A 21,932-nucleotide genomic window follows, 5' to 3' on the forward strand; every position below is an offset into this window, starting at 1 on the left:
TAGTTTTTTTAAAAAATTCTTGTAAAGTCAATTGAATTTAAGAATAAGCAACCTGAAGACCCTATTAGTGGTATTCTCTTTTACCAGTACTACCATATATGCCTCTTAATAATTATATCTTTCTCTTTTACCTTCACATTCTCTTTTCTTTTACTCTTTCTATAACTTCCTTCTTTCACCTTCTTCCCAAGTCTTGTATTGTCTCTCATCTTCTTTTGTTTTTCTTCTTCTTTTCCTTCCCTCTTCATTCCCTTGCCTATGTCTGATCTCACAAACATTATTATTTATTCCTACCTAGAGTTGTTTCCCATCTTAGGCATCCAGAGAAACATATTCAGTGATTAGTTTTCATAAAATCTTACCTCATTTTCTGTTTTAGGTGGAGGACATTCAAATACATCAAAGCCATTAGAAAGCCATGGTTTTCTCTCCTCTTGTACTCGATCCAGTCCTTTTATTGGTCCTCTCTCATGCTGGAACCTGCATGGCTTCTTGGAATCCTCAAATGCTCTTTTCCTTTCTATCAGGTCCTGATACCTATTTGATTCTAGAGGCATAGAATTGGATACTGTCCTTTCAGGAAACTGTTGCTGAGAGTTTACAAGTTCAGACCCTGGTCTCAGAGATACCAGCAATGGTCCTACAAGAAAAATAAAATGATATAGAAGCAATGAGCAAATTTCAAAAGTTTAGAGCAGCAGTGTCAAACTCAAATAGAAATTCATACATAAGAATTCATGCATGCTGCATATTGACAGTTTCAAAATATGATTATCAGCTATGTCATAATTATTTGGTTAAATATTTCGAAGATACATTTTCATCTGGTTCTGGCAACATTCAGGAGTGTGGTGGGGCTCAAGGCTGCTGGGTTTTTGACATTTCTGATTAAGAGGAATGATATGATTTATCTTGGTATTTCCAAAGAATAGCTTGTGGACTGCTCACAAATGCCTAGATGTGATATGTTTGTGTCAGGGTGGGCTTCCTGTTCAGCTGAGGGAGAAAAGAAATCGTGAAGGTTGTTATTACTTAAGTACTACTTACTAACAACATCTACCTTTGGTAGATAACAATATGATTGTTGCAATGACCTTTAATGAATAGGGAATTTTGCATGAACAAATAGGAATGGAATAGTGGAACAAATGTTGGACTTCTAGTCTGAGTTTATTTCCTAGTACCTTTCTTTACTAGCTGTATTAGTATGAGTACATGACTTTGGACCAGGATATGATCATCATCTTATTCTGTTTCTGGATCCCTCTGAAATTCTAGCTTATAAACCCAATTTTCCAAAAGTGGCATTGGTGATTATGCTTAGCTTTGAATGTACCAGATGAACTAAATATTTCCTTTACAAGGACTCTTTAAGTTCTAAACATATTTAAAACAAAATCTTTCATGATTAGTTCAATAGAGATATGACCCTGAGGATCCAATGACTAAATCAGTGATCTCCAAACTGTTTTTTATTGCACAGAAAACATTTTTAGAGTCTGTATTACCAACAGGTATACATTTACTTATTCATTAATAAATAAATATGGTGGAGACTCGTAAGTTCTTCACACACCATTCTATTTACATGCATGATTGTATTATTAAGTATACTCTTTATTATATATTAAAATATATGAAATAATAATAGAATATATAATTGTATAATTATATTATCTGAAATATAAAAATAATACATAATATATTTTGTACATTTTATTATGTATCAAAAAATAGAAGTTTTAAAAGTATGACATAAAGCTGAAATCATATTTTATTCTAGAGTCTACATTTTAGGAATTCATTTTGTCAGTTGTGTGTAGGATGAATTGAAGAGTGGAGAGATGAGACGGAGAGATCAATTAGGATGGTATTGCATTAATACAGGCAGGAGGTGATGAGGACCTTACTGCAAGGAGGTGGCTATAGGAGAATAGAGAAGGGTGACAGATGTGATAGATGTGGTGGTAGATGTAGCAGTTCATGTAGGGTAAGGCAACTAGAAAGAAATCATGTGGATTTGGGTTACTGGAAGAATTTTCTCTCAGAGAGATTTAGAAGAGTTGGGTTTTGGCAGAAAGATAATGTACATTTTTGCATATGGATAACATAGAAATTCGTTTTGTTGATTATTCATATTTGTTACAAAGATTATCTTTTTCTTAAGAAATACTTGTTAATTGAAAAATGAAATTAAATAGATATATATACCCTTTTGTTTGGGGAAAAAACCCACAAAAGATAATGTAATGAATTCTTCCATGAATATTATAACCCATTTGAAAAGAGGAAGGAAGTGGGGTTCATCATAACCCATTTGAAAATGGGATAGGTATCAGATGGGTTTCAAAGTCTACCCTCAGAGTCATCTTTCAGAGCCACAAAATAATCTGGGGCAAAGAAACTAAGTATATTAGGTTAGGTGCACAAGGGATAGAGTGTGAGGCTTGGAATCAGGAAGACTCATCTTCCTGAGTTCAAATATGACCTCAGACATTTACTAGCTGTGTGACCCTGGGTAAATCACTTAACCATTTTTTTTTGTCCCAGTTTCTCATTTGTAAAATAAAATGAATAAGGAAGGAAATGCTAAACCTATTCCAGTATCATTCCCAAGAAAATCTCAAATGGGTCATGAAGAGATGGACAAGATTGAAATGACTAAACAACAATAATAAATATTTTAGAAATGCTAAGGTAAAGAAAAATGCATCATGTCAACTTTGGATTCAATAATTCACTGGGTTCTGATTAAAGACACCATATTTCATAATATTGTTGGACTGAAGTCACAATAGGACAATTGAATGATTTCTTTGTTGTTGTGGCACCAGAAGGCAAATATCTATCCCTTAAATTCTAACCTTTATTCATTCCATTCAGCCATTCCTGTGCTGTCAGAGCTGGTTGGACTCCTGCCGTCATTGGGTAGATGTCTTCTTGGTAGGATTCTGACTACAAAAACAAACAAAAAGAGGTATTGTGGTAAAGACAATGCTAACATAAAGTAGTTGCTATTACTGACAGACACTATAAATGACCTAAGAAGTATTTTCATTTTCTTGGTATACAGATTGATAAAGTTAGATTTATTCTTTAATATTGAAGTTCTTTAATATATACCTTTTAATTAGACTTAATAAATCAACCGTGCTATGAAAGCCCATAATTCTATCCTGATGTTTCAACTTACAGGCAGCAAATTGACAAAAGATGACAAAGTATGAAAATAGATAATGTTAGAAAGATTGTAGAAAGAGACATACACTCATGCATTGTTGGTGGAATTGTGAATTATTGAAACCAATTCAAATGAAGAGACTAAAACAACTATACCCTTTGACCCAAAGATTCTACTATTAGCTGAATATACAAATAGGTCATTAATTAAAAGAAAGTTCTCATATTCTCAAAATATTTATAGCAGCACTTGGACTTCAGTTTCTTCATCTGGGGATGAAGATGGTTTCTAATGTCTCCATCAGCTCCAAATCTATGAACCTATTAATAAATAGGTTTCAAAGTAGAAATTTTGGGAAACTTGTGGGGAATTGATACCATCTTGGATGGAATAGGAATGTGACAGAGGATAGGAATGCTAGGCATAATCTAATATATATTTTAGACTTTTGGAGAACAGATTTCAAAGATTTCAGAAAAAGGATAGGTAAGACACACTGATCTAAGATTCTAGAGAATAAATCAGTTCATCTATATTGGGAAGCTTCAAGATTATTTTGAAGATACATAGAGAATTCCAGTGAGGAAGAAGGGGAAGAAAAAGAATATCTGTGCAAAGATGACTCATCAACCAATTTATATTTTAAAAGACTTGCAAAAGATGCCAGCAAGTAAAGCTTAATAAATCATGAATTTCAAATTCATGTGGCATGTACTTTTAAAACATTCTCAGAAGTCCTAAAACTCAGAAGGGTTTGAAGTTGATAAAACAAAAAGGAAAGGTAAAATTTTAACATATGGGAAAAAAAGGAAGATTTTTTTAAAAAAGGATTAAGATTGCTACTGAGGAGCTTCTGTGTTCTCTGCCAAGAAAAATAAAATGAAAAGATAAAGATAAGTGGAGATTATAAAAAAGGCTAATAGTGAGTTGATAATCAAGATAAGGAGAATAGGATGAGAGCATTGAGTGGCCCTTAACAAGATCAAATCACTAGTCTAAGTGGTAAACACTGAATAAACATTCTGAAAGAATTCTGGATTTAATTGCTGCCAAGAATGGTGCCATGAGGACTGGATTGGAGAAGGCCAAGTGTTGTCCTGAATTTTGAAAAGAAAATGAGAGTACAATCTGAAAACTATAGGCTAGCAAACCTGACTTTAATTCCTTGCAAAAACTTAGAATTCTAATAATTTTATAATGAATATATTTGATGATTAATGAAAATTCAGAAAAGGAAACTGTGAACACAAAGAATCAGAATAGTTTCATTAGAATAGTCCATGCTACTTAAAAAAATACACAGAACAGAAGAAGATTCAGAGGAAGACGGAAAAAATTAGATAGCTTTGAAATCAATGTTTCCTATGTACTTCTTCATATGTGACATGGCCAATATCAGAATTTGATTTGTTTGATTATACATATTTATAAAAGTTTTTGTTTCTTTCTTTCAAATGGGCAGAGAGGGGAGGAAGATCGGAGGGAGAGAAGATGAATTTTTATTAATTTAAAATTTAATAAGCAATTGAATTTATAATATACTTTAAAAAAGAAATAAGCAAGATAGAATGGAGTTTCAGCTTCATGTAAAATTTTTTCTTTTCTTTGTATTGTAGACACATTCATGTTTATTAATGTTTGTCAAATTTAGATAAAACAAGAGTATAGTCTATGAAAGACTCATTTTCTCTTTCCTTCTCTCCCACTCTCTCCTTTCATTCCTTTCCAATTCCTTCCCTCTCCCCACCCTTCCCCTTCCCCTAGTTTCCCACCCCTGCTCAAAGAATTCTACAAATTCTCTCATTTTTATTTTTGTGGATAAGATAAAGAGCTAAAGAATAATATATTTATGTCAATTTGGAACTGGATGAATGGCTGGGCCCAAAGAGCTGAAAGGAGATGGCATGGAGAGCCACAAGGATTTGTCCTCCTGTCATTTAATATTTTCATCAATTACTTAGATAAGGGCAAACATGGGCATTCTTATCAAATTTTCAGCTGCCACAAAATTAGAAGGGACAAAAAAATTCTTTGGGTGACAGATTTGGGACCCAATATGTAAAAGGAGAGAATGATGAACTTATTCTAATGAGATAGTTTAATAGGAGTAATGGTAATGTCTTAAATTTGGGTTCAAAAATCAGCTAGGTAAGGGTAAGATGAGGAGATGTGGAAATGATAATTCATTTGGAAAAGTTCTTAGGGGTGCTGGAGGGATGGAGGGGGGTTTGGTGGACTCTATGTTTAATACAAGTGAGAAATGTGATATGGCAGGCAAAATTCCTAAAAATCCTAAACACTAAGAAAAGTGAATTCAGATCAATGTAGGCAATAGTCTCATTGTACCCTATCCTGTTTGTTTGATATCTACTATATTGTTTATAGTTTTGAGAGTTTTTAGTTAGGAAGGATGTGGAAAAGTTGGAGAACTTCCAAAGAAGGATAATCAGTATGATAATGCTCTTGAAATTATGCTATATAAGGATCTGGAAGGAATGAGGATACACTTCATGTCAGTATAGAAGCAGAAGCATATGAGTCATTCACTCTAATGGCATGGATAGATATGGTTAAGTGTTTCCATTGTTGGTGTGCCGTCATTGATCTCTCTTCCCTGTAATAGCTTATTTATGGTAACCACTTACCCTTCGAGGGACAATCATTGATACAGGCTCAATGAGACCTTTGGTTGTTATCAGCTTATAGAATCTGAATATCTCACAAGAAGATACATCCAGACCTCTCTTTGGCATGATTCCTAATGGAAAGATCCAAGAGAAACATGAAATTATCAGAAATGACTAATACCTGAGTAGTGGTCCACTGAGTCCTACATGGGCACAGCTCTCATGAGCAAGATGTGTGTTCTAGTTATCTTGTATCCCTAGCAACTAGCACACTGTTTTGTTCATGGGTGCTAAATAAATGTCTGTTAAATTGCTATGGGGGGGGGGGGGCTAGGTGGCGTAGTGGATAAAGCACTGGCCTTGGAGTCAGGAGTACCTGGGCTTAAATCTGGTCTCAGACACTTAATAATTACCTAGCCGTGTGGCCTTGGGCAAGCCACTTAACCCCATTTGCCTTGCAAAAACCTAAAAAAAAACTGCTATTGGGTTGCAATATTCTTCCTACTCATCAAGTATGTAACTGAAAATTAAATCATTGGCTTTACTTCTCCTTCCCTTTCTCCCTTCAGGATACCCTTTGTCATCTTTATGAGGTGAGTCATGAACTTGATTACAGTATTCTCATTTTTCTGAGAATGGGGATAAAAAAATTTCATATACAGTTGTAGTGATAGATGTGTGCCCCCAAGGTATATCACCAACAGTGGCCAACCAAACCCAGATTATCTGATAATAGATCATACTTTGTGATACAAGGTATACAAGGATGAAAAGGGGATGGAAAGATCCTTTAGAAAAAGTGTGATCTGAAGAACCAAAGTTTAACTTATGCCTCTACTTCTGACTCCTATTCCATTGATTAAATCATTGATTAACTCATAAATTTGATTTTTTGTCCTTCACATTAGTGCTATTCAGACATAGGAGAGAGAATAGCTTTTCTATTAGACTCAGTTTTAATATGTTTGAAAAGAAAAGATACAGTGTAGGACCTCTAAAGAAGAAAAAGGTTTTCAAAAAAAGTCCTATTTTCCATCTCTGTTAATGACTAGCCTTCCCATTCTAAAAACCTTGGTTTTATCTTTCATTCATTCCCTTTCTTCATCACCTATATCTTATTATTAACCAAATTCTATCTTTTCTTGCTTCAAAATCTTTTAATTGTTTAACCTTCCTCTCCATTTCCACTGCTACGTCACTAGTCTAGGTTTTATCACCATGCATAAGATTTATAGCAACATTTCTCTTAGCTGATCTCCCTCCTTTTAATTCATCCTTGCCTGAATCTTCTCTATCTGACAATGGCCTGCTGCATCAAATAAATGCACTCCTCTATCTATGTTTCAAGGCCCTCTATTATCTGATTCCATCATATCTATAATAACAATATTCTGATATTTTAAAAGATCCATCTCTTCATTTTCTCAGTGTGAGTGAACTCTCTCCATTGATACAGATCACAACCCTTCCATGTCTCATCATTTGTGGCTAATAAAAGTTCGCTGCCTAGTGGCCAACCTTAGAATGATGAACTCTCTGAAGTTAGGTTGGCCAATCCTCCAAGGTAGATAGCATGGTCTACCATCAGTCTGTGTATACTCAAAGCCTTTTCAGCTGTGATGAAGTAGAAAATGGGAGCAATAATAACACGTATAGAACATTCTAATTTATGAAGGATTTATTTTTAAATTTTATTTTTTCAATAGTTCAATGTGGTAAGAAAAACCTTGTTTCAAATATTTCTACTTTGAAAAGGAAAGTGAGCTTCAGATAGACTTAAATGTCTATCCAGTAAAGAGTAGTTGCTGGGACTTTTTTTAGCTTCTGACGCCAAACCTAGTGTTTTTTCCACTATCCTATATTAATATTCAATATTAGGTGTTTGTAGTGAATAGTGTTCTGGGTTGTTGTAATAGTGTTCCAGTTGTAATACTAGAATTTGTAACATGTCTAAGAACTTGGTTTATCAATATTTTAATGTATTTTATACATTTAAAAACATTTTCTTTTCTAAGTAGGAATACATAGGTTTCACTGGACTGCCCAAAAATGTCTACAATACAAAAAAATTAAGAACTCCTGTGTAAGGGGTTTAATTTAGGCATGGTGAAGTCAGGACTTATAGTCAAATTAGTCTTCCAGAGATCCTATGAATTCCTTTGGGCACAATCATTGATTTCTGAGTCTCCTTTTTCTTTTTAGAGTCATTTGGGGTTAAAGGATTGCCCAGGGTCACACAGCTAGTAAATGTCTAAAGCTAGATTTATGGTTAGGTCCTCCAGACTCCAGTGCCAGTGCTCTTTTCATCTGCATCATCTTAGCTGCCTCATTTGTATTTCCTATCAAAGAAAATCCCCCACTCCAAGTAGTAGCTGTGTATAGAAAAGGGCAGGGGAAACTTTAATGGTAGTCAGCTGCTTTCCCTTGTCTTTCTTTTTAACCTTTTAGACTCCAGCTTCCAACGTCATCATTCATAGAAACTGCTTTCTCCAAATGAATTTTTTTAATTTGCAAAATATAGTAGTCTTTTCTCAGTCTTCATTCTTCTTGACTTCCTTATAGCCTTTTAAACTGTTCAGCATTCTCTCTCTCTCTTTTATTTTTTTTGTTTTTTTTTGCAAGGCAAACAGGGTTAAGTGGCTTGCCCAAGGCCACACAGCTAGGTAATTATTAAGTGTCTGAGACCAGATTTGAACCCAGGTACTCCTGACTCCAGGGCCGGTGCTTTATCCACTGTGCCAACTAGCCACCCCCTGTTGAGCATTCTCTTCTTGAAACTCTCCTCTCTTAAGTTTGAGTATCACTCTTTTCTGGTTCCCCTCCTACTTATCTGACCTCTCTTTATTAGACCCCTTTGCTGGGTTCTCAATTGGGTCATTTGCTCTACCTGTAGCTATCTCACAGAGTTCTTTCCTGGGTTATCTTCTAAATATTTCTTTACAGGTAGATTTCATCAGTTGCCATGGATTTAATTACCATCTTTATACTGATGATTCTCAAATCTACTTTCTGTCTTTCCCTAACCCCTTTGCTGACCTCTTGCAGCTCCACCTTTTTTTCAGACAGCTTAGACTGGATGTCTAGTAGACATTTTAAACTTGACATGACCAAACTGAACTTATCTTTCCCCTTAAGATCTCTCTCCCTAAACTTCCCCAGTACCATCAAGGACAACATCACCCTCTCAGTCCTTTAGGCTCACCAATCTAGGAGTCATCCTTAAAATTCTCACTATTTCTTCCTCCTCCCCCCAATTTCTTATCTAAGGTCAAGACCTATGGATTTCACCTTTGCAAAATCTCTTGAAAATACCTCTTTCTCCTCTCTGATATTGCCCCCACTCTGAGGCAGGCTCTCATTACCTCATACTTTGGGTATTGCAGTATCTGTTGGGAGGGGGTTGCTTTCCTTAAGGCTTTCCCCACACCAAACCATCCCCTCCATTCAACCACCAAAGCGATTTTTTTTCCTAAAGCACAGACCTGACCATGCCATCTACCTACCTGATAAGCTCCAGTATTTCCCTAACACTTCTAAACTCAAAATAAAAAAATCCTCTGATATTCAAAGCCCTTCATAGCCTGTTCTCTCAGTCCCCAACCCCCAAACCTTCTAGTCTTCTTACTTCTTACTCTCTCTATATGATAGTGACCTCCTTGCTATTCCAAAAAGAAGATATTCCACTCTCAGTTTTAGATATTTTCTAGCTGTTCCCAGTTCTTGGAAAGTTGATACTTTTCATCTCTACCTACTGACTTCTATCAGGTCCCAACTTTGAAGGTAGCCTTGAATAATATCTCTGAATTCCAGTAGTTTTCCTCTTTTAATTATTTCCTATTTATCCTGGACATCGCTTGTTCATATTTTTTCCTCCCCTATTAGACTGTGAGCTCTTGGAATGTCTTTGCCTCTTGTTTTGCATCTTTTTACATCCCTAGCATTTAGCAGGATCCCTAGAACCTAGTGGGTACTTAATACATATTTATTCATTGATTGACTTTACAACAGGGTCAAAAAGTATAAAAGATTTGGATGGAGAGCAGGGAGTTTGGAACATGAACATTCAGTTATATGAATCATGGTTTTGGGGTGAGGGCCCTCTCTTCTTGCCCGTTTTTTCTTTATTTTTTCTTTTTCTCATTTTACATCTTTTTTTCTGTCTTTTTGCCTCTCCTTTCTCCTGTCTTTCTTTCCCCTTCCTCTTCCTCTCTTTCTCTTTCTGACTGTGTCTCTCCTTCCCTCCCCTCCCCACCTTCATTCTATGTCTCTGTTTCTGTCTCTCTCCTTATTGTCTCTCTCCTCACTGTATCAAAGGAATGGAAGACCAGACTCCACATTCCTGATATAGTGGGAGCAATAGGAGAATGATAAGGGCTGATTTTAACTTTTCCCCTTTCCCTTTCTGGACCTCTCTGACTTTCAAAGAACTTGTTTTAGGACTCCCAGGTAGGGAGAAGAGCCACCATCATCAGCATTACCTAACCCTCTTCCCTTCCCTTCTTAAGCTATTTGTTCACAGGACTTGGATGAGATAGGAACCAACAATTCTGTTCAGATGGATTACTGCAGGCTTTACATCTGCTCTGCCTAATGTCCTAGTCACTGTCATCTCTACCACCTAACTAACCCAAGGAACTCTAGTTTAGCCATCTTTTTCTGCTATGTCCTGAACTTTTCTATCTGACCTACAGTTGATGGTTCAATATCAGAAACAGATGATTTAATAATGGAAATGAGATTAGAGAAATTACCTTAGTATTTTCTTTGCAAAGAACTACAGGACCTTTTTAATCTAACTTGTAGATAAAATCTACTATATCAAAAAAAAATCTCCTATGTCATTAGAATATAGACTCCTTGAGAACCAGAATTCTCTCCTTTTCTATTTGTATCTTAAGAGCATAACAGCGTTTGGTATATAATGAATGCTTCATGAATACTTTTTCATTCATTCATTCTAAAAACAGTTCTGGACTAGGATTTAGAAGATCTGGGTCCTAGTCCTGGCTCTGCCATTATTAACTAGATGTGAGATCTTGGGATGTCATTTAATCTCTCTAAGATTTAATTGTATTGTATCTAAACTGAAGGGTTTGACTATATGATTGAGGTTTTCTTGTAGTTCTAAATTCCAAACCTATAATCCCTCCCCTTTTTCTATCCTGTCTTATCCTTTTTACGATCTCTTTTAAACATTTTAATTGGAATCTCTTGTTTTTAGCATCACATTCATTTATATAGCCTTTCTCTCACCTCTCTCTGGAAAGATCCTAATTTTATGGATCTAGAAAGATTTCAAATTTGAATTATTTCATGTAGGCATCAGAAATTAAATGAGGATTTTTGGAGAGATTTGTGGAGGCTATAGATGACATGCAAAGGTTAATGGATGGCAGAAAAAGTTTAGAAATTCAGAAAGGACTAGAATATAAGTATTGTACTGTATAATAACATAGTTTATCTTTTAATATCAATGGTTCAAACTTCTTCTCTAGTGTAAATGGAGGGTCAAAAAATTTACAGATTTTCCAGATCATGGGGGGATGTAGGACACCCCAGGCTTTGAGTTGAGGAAGGTATAACTGTAGTGAGTCCCAGTAACAAGTTTAGATCTGGAGTCAAAAGACTAGTTCTGCTGCTTACAGCCTATCTGTTGAGTATAGGCAACTATACTTCCTAGGACTAGTTTTCTTACCTCTAAAACAAGGGTGCTTTTGACAGGATTGCCTTTATGATTCATTCTAGCTCGGAATCTGATAATTCTCTAGTCCAATTATCAAGCATATAAACCTATCTGATAGCACCACCTTAAGGTCAATAAGGGAACTATTAGATTAAATCCCTCTTGGATTACCTCCTGATTTTCACAGCTCAGTTTATTTTGCCTCTGACTATTTCTTTCTCACATGTGCAGGTCCATTCACTTTAATTTCTTACATTTTACAGAAATTTTAAGCTCTTTCTATTTTTTCAATCGATAACAAATCAATAAACATTTTAAAGCACCTAGTGTGGGCAAGACAGGGCTGCTAGGTGGATAGAGTGGATAGAGACCAGGGCCTGGAGTGAGAAAAACTCATCTTCCTGAGTATTCAGCCTCAGACACACTTAATAGTGGTGTGACCCTGGACAAGTCACTTAACCCTGCCTACCTTAGTTTCCTCATCTGTAAAATGAATTAGAGAAATAAATGACAAACTATTCCTGTATCTTTCCCAAGAAAACCCCAAATGGGATCATAAAGTATTAGACATGACTGAAAACATGCTAGGCACTATGTTAGCATAAGATATTCAAAAAGAGGTAAAAGACAGTCCTTGCCCTCTAGGAGGTTAGCAATCAAAGAGTATACAAACCTAACTGTTGTCTAATCCAAATTTCTCTTCTACTCTTTAGAATCCTAAAATCCCCTTAGATTCACGATAAAAATCTCTCAGATCTATTTTTTCATCCTTCTCTAATTAAGTCTGTTTTTCTTCAATACCAACATTCAAGGTAAATAAAGAAACTTGCTTTTTATTTAATATTGTTTCTGTCCTAATTATTAGTATTATAAATTGCATTTTATCTTCTAGTTTTATTACAAACATAATATTTAAGCTATATTATAGACATATATGGGCAAATATACTGTAGAACCAGACCAAATACATGCATGTTGGAGACACAATCATTTTGAAATCATTTGAAGGAAAGGTTTTCAAAGATATCTATAAAGAAAGCACAATATGGAACAATATGAGAAAATTAGGAATTGGCATTTTTAACCAAAAAAGTGATCAAGAAGACTCCTGATTCACATTCTTATGTATTCATTTTTTTTGAACTCAGATCCTCCTGATTATCTATTCATTTTTATAAGAATCATTGCAGGATCATTGGTTTAGATCTGGAAGGAGCTTTAGCAGTGACTGAGTTCAATTCCCTCATTTTGTAGATGTAGAAAACCAAAAGAAGGTAAAGTAACTTGCCCAAGTCACAAAATTAGTCAAGTGTCAGAAGATTTGAATATTATATCTTTCTGATTATAGGTCTAACACTTTATTTACAACATCACATTGCCTTTCAAAACTATATTGAGGGGGCAGCTAGGTAGTGCAGTGGATAGCACACTGGCCCTGGAGTCAGGAGAACCTGAGTTCAAATCGGCCCTCAAACACTTAATAATTACCTAGCTGTGTGGCCTTTGGCAAACCACTTAACCCCATTGCCTTGCAAAAAAAAAAAATACACACAACTATATTGAGGGTGTTCTTGGAGGGAAAAAAATGAGAAGGAAAGAAGTATTTTGCAAATTGTTCATTATTAAAGATTGCATCTTCAGTCAGACAACTTACTAAAAGGTATAGTCCACAAGATCCCTTAAGATTTCTTTTTTGTTAATTTTTTTTTAAAAAAAATTAAGGCAATGGGATTAAGTGACTAGCCCAAGGTCACACAGCTAGGTAATTATTAAGTGTCTGAGGTCAGATTGGTCACTCCTTACTCCAGGGCCTGTGTTCTATCCACTACGCCACCTAGCTGCCCCATTTGTTTTTGATGAATCAAAATGTAGCCTTAAAGGTTTTCCTCAAACTTTATTTGAGGATCATATAACTCAATAGATTCAGCTATAGGAAAAATTTTGTTGTCATCCTCAGAATCAAGAGAAGCACAAAATAAGCAGATAATTGTCATTGTCAGGAGAATATCTGGATGCAGAATCCAAATGGAATAAGAGTTCTATAGAGATAATAAGGTCCTCCATATGTTTCTATCTGTAGCTAACATTGTGCCACTTGCATTAATACTATAGGAATTTCTCTTCAGGGAGATTTAGAACAACTCAAAAGAAACCAAACTTACCAACTTATCACAAAACTTACCAATAAGAAACCAACTAGAAGAAGAATGCTCATTGTCCTGATTATGATCTACATTATTCCAAAAATACATATCATGGATATATATATATGTATATACATATACATATACATATACATATATATATATATATATATATATATATATATATATATATATGTTCTGGACAATGGGCCAGAAATTAATAGGAGCAAGGGCATGGGCATGGGTTGAGTTGAATTTAGGGAACTGTGTTATACTTACAACTATCAGACAGAGATAGAATGATCTCTGCCTCATAATCATATTTACCATAACCTCCCCTCCCCAAAACATCTTTTTAAACCAGTATTTTTCTCATAAAATTTTGTAGCTAGATCATGGAACACCAAAATTCCAAAAATCAAATTGTGGATGACTCAAAAGACATGGTGAAAATAGGTTACAATTCATATCAGGGATTTATGCAAGAAATGGCATAAAAATATTACTCGGGGATTATAGAATTGGAAAAGAAAGCAGGCTGATCATGTGATGAGTGACAGAAAACAGATTAAGTCTTCTACCCAGAGAATGTCAAAGAAAGACCTAGCAGAAAAACGTTGACTTCTAGATCTTCAATAATGGATTTATGATAGGTCATGGCCAAGAATTAGTTAGTATAATCAATGAAATCAATGAAAGTGTACTTGTATTGACAAGATCATCGAGGTATTGGAAAACTGTGACTTTTATGGCCTATCCTGAGAGCCGAGCCATAAGGGAAATATTATTTTCATAAAGAAAATGTATTCTGAGGTCCAAACAATTCATATGTATCTAGGAAGATAAAGAATTATCCTGTTAGCATCCATTCATACCCACTAGGATTATTGGACAAGGACACTAGAAACTGAGACACAGGATAGACAAATGTTAAAGGGAAGAGGGTCAAAAAGTTTCAGAGACTAAAAGTATGGGGATCAGAGAAGAGTAAGAAACTGAACTAACATGTATACACTGGTACAGCAGGAGAACACTCAGAATATTAAAATAATTATCTTCCACGCTATGTTCAAATTCCTAGTTAATTCCCAATTCTACTAACCCTGAAGGTCTGCTTCACAGGGGCAATAATTGGTTACACATTTAAAATTTCAGTGTCTGAGACACCCTGAAAGAGGCTGTAGAGATTTAGTAGTAATAGCACTGAACTTGGAGTCAGGGACCCCCCCCAGGCTACTACTAACTTAGGTTGCCTGGAGAAAAGAGAGGCAAAGATCTCTTTGATTCTGTATTGTCCAAATAATAATTATAAATGATAATAATAATAGCTAATATTTATATTATGTTTATATGATTTGTAGTTTACAATTATTATCTCATTTGATTCTCATACAAAACTTGGAGGAAGATGCCATTATCATTCTGCTTTTACAACTGATACACTAAAGCAAACAGAAATTAAGTAGCTGGTCCAGAGTTACAGGGAAAGTAAATGTCTGAGGTCATATTTGTCCTCAGTTCTTTCTGATTCCAGGTCCAGTGCTCTATAATGCCCAGGCCTGGGTTCAATTTTTGCTTCTGACACAAACTGGCTGTATGACTAGGCAAATCATTTAACCTCTCAGTATCCTTGGCAAGTCTATATTGCAAAGAAATTGCCAAACTGAATTGGTAGAAGGAATTTCTTCATGTGGACATTTACTGTATCAGTGAAATCATGTCTATCCCTGATCCCCATAATATGGCTGCCTTGTGTGAGATAGTAAATTCCCTATCACTGAAGATATATAATCAGAGGCAGGATTCATTAGGGATATGAAAGAAAGAATTCAAGGTTAATATATATATACATATATATATTAATTAACCTTGAATATATATATATATATATATATATATATATATATATATATATATATATGTTATACTAGAGAATCTTGGAGGTCCTTTCTAACTTTAGGACTCTAACAATTTGTGACCATTTCTAAGTCACATTACATTCCCTGGATCTCAGTTTCTTTATTTATAATATGAAGGGAATTAAATTTTATAACCTTATTCTCTTATTATGGGAATATTTTGTGATTTATGCCTCATACCTGAATTATCTTTAAAAAGTTACCTTGTGAAGGGGCAGGTAGGAGGCACAGGGGATAGAGCATGGCCCTGGACTCGGGAGGGCCTGAGTTGAAATCCAGCTTCAGACACTTAATAATTACCTAGCTATGTGACCTTGGGAAGTCACTTAACCCCATTGCTTTGCAAAAAACAACAAAAAAAAAAGTTGCCTTGTGCATTATTAATTAAAACTGAATGCTCTGAGCTCTTTGATGATGGTGGTGATGTTTAGCCTGGAGAAGATACATAATCACTCCTGATCACAATTGTTAGTCTTAAGAGGTAAGACCTGTTTTGAAAGTCAGTGAATTGAGTCGGCATCAATCCAGACAAAACAATCATAAATCCTAAGAAATGTGCCTCTTTCATACTCACCAATTCCCTTCTGAGGGAGATGGGAACGATATTCTGTTAGATAGTTCAAGTGTGGTTTTTCTGTACTAATTTCATAGTATCGAATGTTCCCATCACCCTATGAAAGAAAACAAAAAAGAACAAGTAGATATATTGGTTTCTCATTTGGTCTGTAACAATATGAATAAAATCATTGCATTTATTTTCATGTTCAATTGAAATCTAAAATTCCAAGGAAAAGCATAAAATTGAAACAATAAAGATTTAAAAACTTTTATTTTCCATTCCAACTCATATTCTCAGTAATCCTTACTCTTTTTCGGTAGAGGCCAGGTATAGCTGAATTTAACAACAACAACAACAACAACAAAAGTAGTTGCTTTCAAATATTTCGTTATTTTCTTTTCCCCTAGAGCTTGTATTTCAGAGATCAGATAATAGTTGTGTTGGATGTGTTTATATGTGTCAAGGGAACAGTGAATAGCAAAAGGGAAAGTAAGGAGTTGTGGCCATTTTTTGTTTTTATTAAAACATTTTTTAAGGTTTAGATAATAGGATCAAATATTTTTGAGCTGGAACAGATCAAGAAGTTATCTAGTTGAAACCCCTCAGTTTACAAGTGAGGGAAATAAAGTTTGGAGAATTTAAGTGACTTGTCCCAGGTTATATAGGTGGTAAATGTCAGAGGTAGAATTTGAGTCTGGGTCTTCTGAGTTCATATTTACTGCACTACTGAGTCCATTTTCACTGCACCATACTGCCTCACTGAATCTATAAATCTCTTACAAAATCATTATGTCATGCATTTAATCCTGGAGGCAGCAGGAAGCTATGTCCTACCAAGTTGAACATACCTTTTTTTAAAGATAGGGTTCTTGAAATGGACTGTGTTTCTGATGTCTAAGAAAAATTCTGGTTAAGTTCAGAGAGACTATAGGTGGCTGAACCTGAGCCATGGATGTTTTTTATCTCAGCAGCTCATGAAGGGTCTATATTAAGGTGCCAAGGAGTTATGAGCTGCATTTAATTTAGAGTTTGACTATATATACTGATGAAGTCTAACTATTAATTTAAAAGCTTGATATTTATAGTGTGATTCCATAATTTTTTTTTTATTTCTCTGGTCAAAACACATTTATAGCCTCAGGTAAATGATGAGATAAAGAAATCAGTACTCAATTGCATAACCTCCCCTCCCCAACCCCAAGAACTCAACTACTGTTTTATTGCATATATAGCAACCTTATTTTTTAATTCTCATAGCTGCAAAGCTTACCTTGCCCACCACATAGAGCATATTAGTATCTGAATCATAAAAGGGGAACAAAACACCAGAAGAGCCATCTAGGTCCTCTTCAATTAAAGGCACAGAAAGGTCATCCTGTCCAGGAAAGAAGAAATTAAAAAAAAAGCTACTGAGTTATTTATTTAAGTTGTAAAACATGTATTCCAACCCAGAATATATAATGTCCTGGAAGAAGTTCTAACTTCTCCATGACTAATTGTTCTGTCATTTGCAGCATCAGTAGAAATAATTTAGAAGCCAGGGAAGAGTAGAAATGAAGGAGAGAAGTCAGTCTTTAAGTTAATAAATTTTAAGAAATAAGGACCTTTGGTAGGAAAAGAATGGTGGAATAGTAACATTTTTCCAGGGACTGGCACTTTGGGAAAGACTACCAAAAAACACATTTACACAGTCTAATGTTGTATGTTTTCATCTTATTAAATCCATAGAGTCACAGAACATAAGCTCTGGAAGACACTTGAGAGATCTTCTAGTCCAATTCCATCTATAGTTGGGGAAACTGAATCCCTAATAAGTGAATTGATTTTCCAAGATTATATAATAAATTAGTGACAAAAATAGGAGTCATACTTAGGGTTTTTAATTACCAGGCCTGTGTATTTTTTCCTATGACTTTACTTTGCCCCTCTTAAGAATAGTCAATCAATTGATTCTAAGTTTGGAAAAAAAATCTTCAAAAAGCATGGGTGCTACCTTCTGTATCATGGATCTCCCATGATGGAGTTGGATGCTTGGTGCTTCCAGCCAAAGCATATTCCCTAAGGATAAATATATAAATGATTTTGCTTGGAATCGCACCCTACATTTAAAAACAGTAGTGAGTATGGTTAGATTGAAGGGGAAAGAAGTACGACTTCATCCTGTCAAAATCTCATGAAATAAAACAGAAATAGGTTAGTCTTTATAGCTGAGCTATTGAAGGAAAGAAAAGACATAAAAGGAATAAATGGGAAAGCAAAGATCAGTTTTTCATGGATCTTTCATTGACAGAACATTATGAAATGTGCAAAATTCACCCTTTTAATCCACTATGTTGAATTCACAATATGAAAGTGGAGGAAGGGGACAAAGAGAGAGAGAGAAATAATGGTAGATTCCATATGTCAGAACTAAGAGCAATGTTAGAAAGATGAAATGATAAAGGGGGAAAAACTTCTTGTGTAATTGAAGCTATCCAAAGATGGAATAGGCTGCTACAGGATTCTCTTCAAGCAAAGGCTAAGTGATTCTGTTGGAAATATGATAGAAGGGATATTTAGGGTATAGGTTGGAATAATAATAGTTGGCATCTGAGGTCCTCCTTCCAACTCTGACATTCTATAACTAAAGAGGTAGCAGCTGTATAAGCAAAATGAAGAAGCTTACAACAGTCCATAATGGTGAATTATACTCTGGGATATACAGGATCATCAAGGAGTTTTCCTAAGTCTTGTAATCAGTGAAGTAGGATTGTTAGAAAGATAAACCTTGGATAGAGAGAGCAATTAAATATTAATAGGACTATATAAAAGCATTTAGGAATTTAAGAGATTACTAGGCAATGTGAGGATAAATTTTGGGGATTTCAGATGCCAAATCCACCCCCAGCTCAGGGACCCAATTCTTTTTTTTTTTTTTTAGGTTTTTGCAAGGCAAATGGGGTTAAGTGGCTTGCACAAGGCCACATAGCTAGGTAATTATTAAGTGTCTGAGGTCATATTTGAACTCAGGTACTCCTGACTCCAGGGCTGGTGCTCTATCCATTGCTCCAGCTAGCCACCAGGGGCCCAATTCTGTGTTTGAATTCAATAAGATTTAATGTATGGAAGCATGGGAAGAGTAGTACCTAGGGTCAGGTATCTTGTACTTGCAAGGCTGGTTAGAAATGCATGGTTGTGAGAGTCCAGGTCCTAGTGCTAAATCCATGGAGTGGTACTCACACTGACACATTCACAGACTGGGTCCCACTAGGTGTATGACTATAACTAAAGTTCAAAGAATTCTGTGAGATTGCAGTCCTAGGTTCTCTAGGTTCCCTAGGAATCCTATAGGTTCCAAACCTAAATTACTGTGATTATCTTTAACAATAGATACCAATAACCAATAGATACAATTAGTTTAAAGCAAAGGCATTTACTTACATGGTATAGAAAGTACAGCAGTCAAAAATACTTTCCTCACAAACCTGATGAACAATGTCCCAGAAATACATGTGATGTCAGTGGGTCTAGTAGAGCATACTGAGAGTGAGGCCCACACATAAGAGGCCAAGGCCCCTCATGCCCCTAATTCTGTGGAGCCCCAATAGATTTTTCTCATCTTATGGCATCCTCATACTACTGGTACAATGTTTATATTGGTCAAGTCACTCAACTTAGTTCCCTGTTCCTCTTCTTCAACTACCAGTATTCATTCTCTTTTGAATCCATAGCAGACTTTTGCTGCAAGGGGTTATATCTCCTAGACTGTTTCCAATTTTGATTCTTTTTTTCTTCTGCTCTATACTGAATTCTATACCTCCATTTGGGTAAGTAGCTTTACTATAATATATCAGGGTAAGTGACAGCAGGAATGGGATGGGGGTAGAGAGAGAAGTAGAGAAATCGCTACCACACCTTGAGTATCCTCTCTCAAGAGCTGGGTTTCTTCTTCTTCTTCTTCTTCTTCTTCTTCTTTTTTTAGATTTTTGCAAGGCAAATGGGGTTAAGTGGCTTGCCCAAGGCCACACAGCTAGGTAATTATTAAGTGTCTGAGGTCGGATTTGAACTCAGGTACTCCTGACTCCAGGGCCGGTGCTTTATCCACTGCACCACCTAGCTGCCCCTGGGTTTCTTCTCTGTTGCTAGGGAATACACTCTATAAACCTCTCCTTTACTGAGTGATTCACAAGAGAATATCATCATTAAGAAATACTAATATTCTAAAGGGCCACAAGAATATGGCAGATCTTTTGTTAGCCAATAACTAACTGCCTTCTAATCTTATCAAAGTAAATTTCTTCACATCCCATAAAGGGGTAATAAAATGAAAATGGCTTCTTTGCCCCACGTTTAGGACATTTAGTGTCCATTACTTTCTGTTTTATCAATTGGGCTGAGGGATGGGAAATCCATTTCTTGGGGTGGGATATCTTGATCAATTCCTCTCCTCCCATTACTCCAGCATTTGGGAATATTGATAACAAGACTAGATAAATGTTAAGACACTGGAATGGCAGTTTCTATTCTCTTAAAGTTTACACATAGAGGGAAATAGTACCACAAGTGTGTGAAATAGTAGCACAGTATGTGTGAATGGGTCTTAGTCACTCTTCATGGAAGACCCACAAATGAGCATAATCTCCTCTTTATTTTCTTGTTTTATTCCTTCACTTCTATGTATCTGCCTTTCTATCCCAGCATCATTTTCTGAATGAAGCCTTTCCTGAATTTCCCAGTAGCTGTTGCCCTTGCTCCCAAACTATCTATTTAACTATTTTTGTTCTATTTGTATTTGTTCATTTCATATTTATGCTATATATACCTTTCTATGTAACATATATATTAGAATGTTCATTTTATATATTCTTTTTTTCTCCCCTGTAGAATGGAAGTTCTTTGCAAATAGGTTTGTTTTATTCTTTGAACTTGAATCCCCACTGCCATAAAATATGTATTTATAATTTTGATTTATTAAAATATACTTTGTAGCCATCATCACATATTCTGGGACCAATTATAAGGTTGAATATTTTCTCAGCTTGGTTCTTTAATTTGGAATTGAGTTTAAGGAAAGCTGTCAGCACCACGGTCAGGGAAAGCAGCTGACTTGATCCACATTGAGTGGGGGTGGGTTAAAGCCAGGGCTACTACTATACTGGTTCAGATCCTTGACATTTTTTGCCTGGACTATTGCAACAACCTCTAAATTAGTCTCCCCTTCAAGTCTCTCCCTTCTCTAGTTTGTCCACTGTTTGGCTGCTAAGTTCCACTATGCCACTATGCCATTAAAGTGCAAGTTCTACTATGCCACTCCTCTGCTTCAAATGTTTCAGGACCTTCCTTCTTCCTCTAGGATTATATATATATGTTCTTCTATTTGACAATTAAAGCCCCCCAAAATCATAATCCTACCCACATAATTCCTCTTAAAACACCTTTCAGTATGCCTAGCCTGTGTTTCCCTCATTCCCCATATCCTATCTATCTTTCTGCCTTTTCCCCTGCCTGAAATCCACTCAGTCCTTTCTTCTATCTCTTGAATTCCTGCTTTCTCCTAAAATCTAATTAAATAAATTTAAATTTAAATTTACATATGATATACCAGATTCTTCCAGGCTTCTAGTGCCAGACTGATTATAAGTGTACTAGTTGTCACCTTCCCAGAAAGTTTGCTCCCTGAAGCCAGGGACTATGTTTCTTGATGGATTGATTAATATTTTTTGAGTATGATTGAGTTTAGAAATGAGATCTCTGAAATTGTCCAGCAATTCCTTCATTTTACAGACGAGGAAACGGAGACCTGGAGCTATTAAGTGACTTTCCCAGCATCTTACAAGAAA

General features: G+C 35.5%; 1 protein-coding gene and 1 long non-coding RNA gene across 5 annotated transcripts in view; one reads left to right on the forward strand and one right to left on the reverse strand.

Moving 5' to 3' along the window:
• Positions 1-21,932, forward strand: part of LOC141495453 (uncharacterized) — a 125,518-nt gene that overhangs the window by 57,695 nt on the left and 45,891 nt on the right. The gene's annotated exons all lie outside the window — the stretch shown is intronic.
• CORO2A (coronin 2A) overlaps positions 1-21,932 on the reverse strand; it is a 176,182-nt gene that overhangs the window by 4,038 nt on the left and 150,212 nt on the right. For all 4 annotated transcript variants that reach the window (XM_074196768.1, XM_074196771.1, XM_074196770.1 and 1 more), the window contains 5 exons: positions 17,384-17,488; positions 16,129-16,225; positions 5,827-5,939; positions 2,865-2,955; positions 363-640 (listed from right to left, as the gene is read on the reverse strand). In XM_074196768.1, the coding sequence (XP_074052869.1) occupies positions 363-640; positions 2,865-2,955; positions 5,827-5,939; positions 16,129-16,225; positions 17,384-17,488 (684 nt within the window). The remainder of the gene's footprint in view (positions 1-362; positions 641-2,864; positions 2,956-5,826; positions 5,940-16,128; positions 16,226-17,383; positions 17,489-21,932) is intronic.

This window comes from Macrotis lagotis, chromosome 8 (assembly GCF_037893015.1).
Source record: "Macrotis lagotis isolate mMagLag1 chromosome 8, bilby.v1.9.chrom.fasta, whole genome shotgun sequence".
Lineage (NCBI taxonomy): Eukaryota > Metazoa > Chordata > Mammalia > Peramelemorphia > Peramelidae > Macrotis > Macrotis lagotis.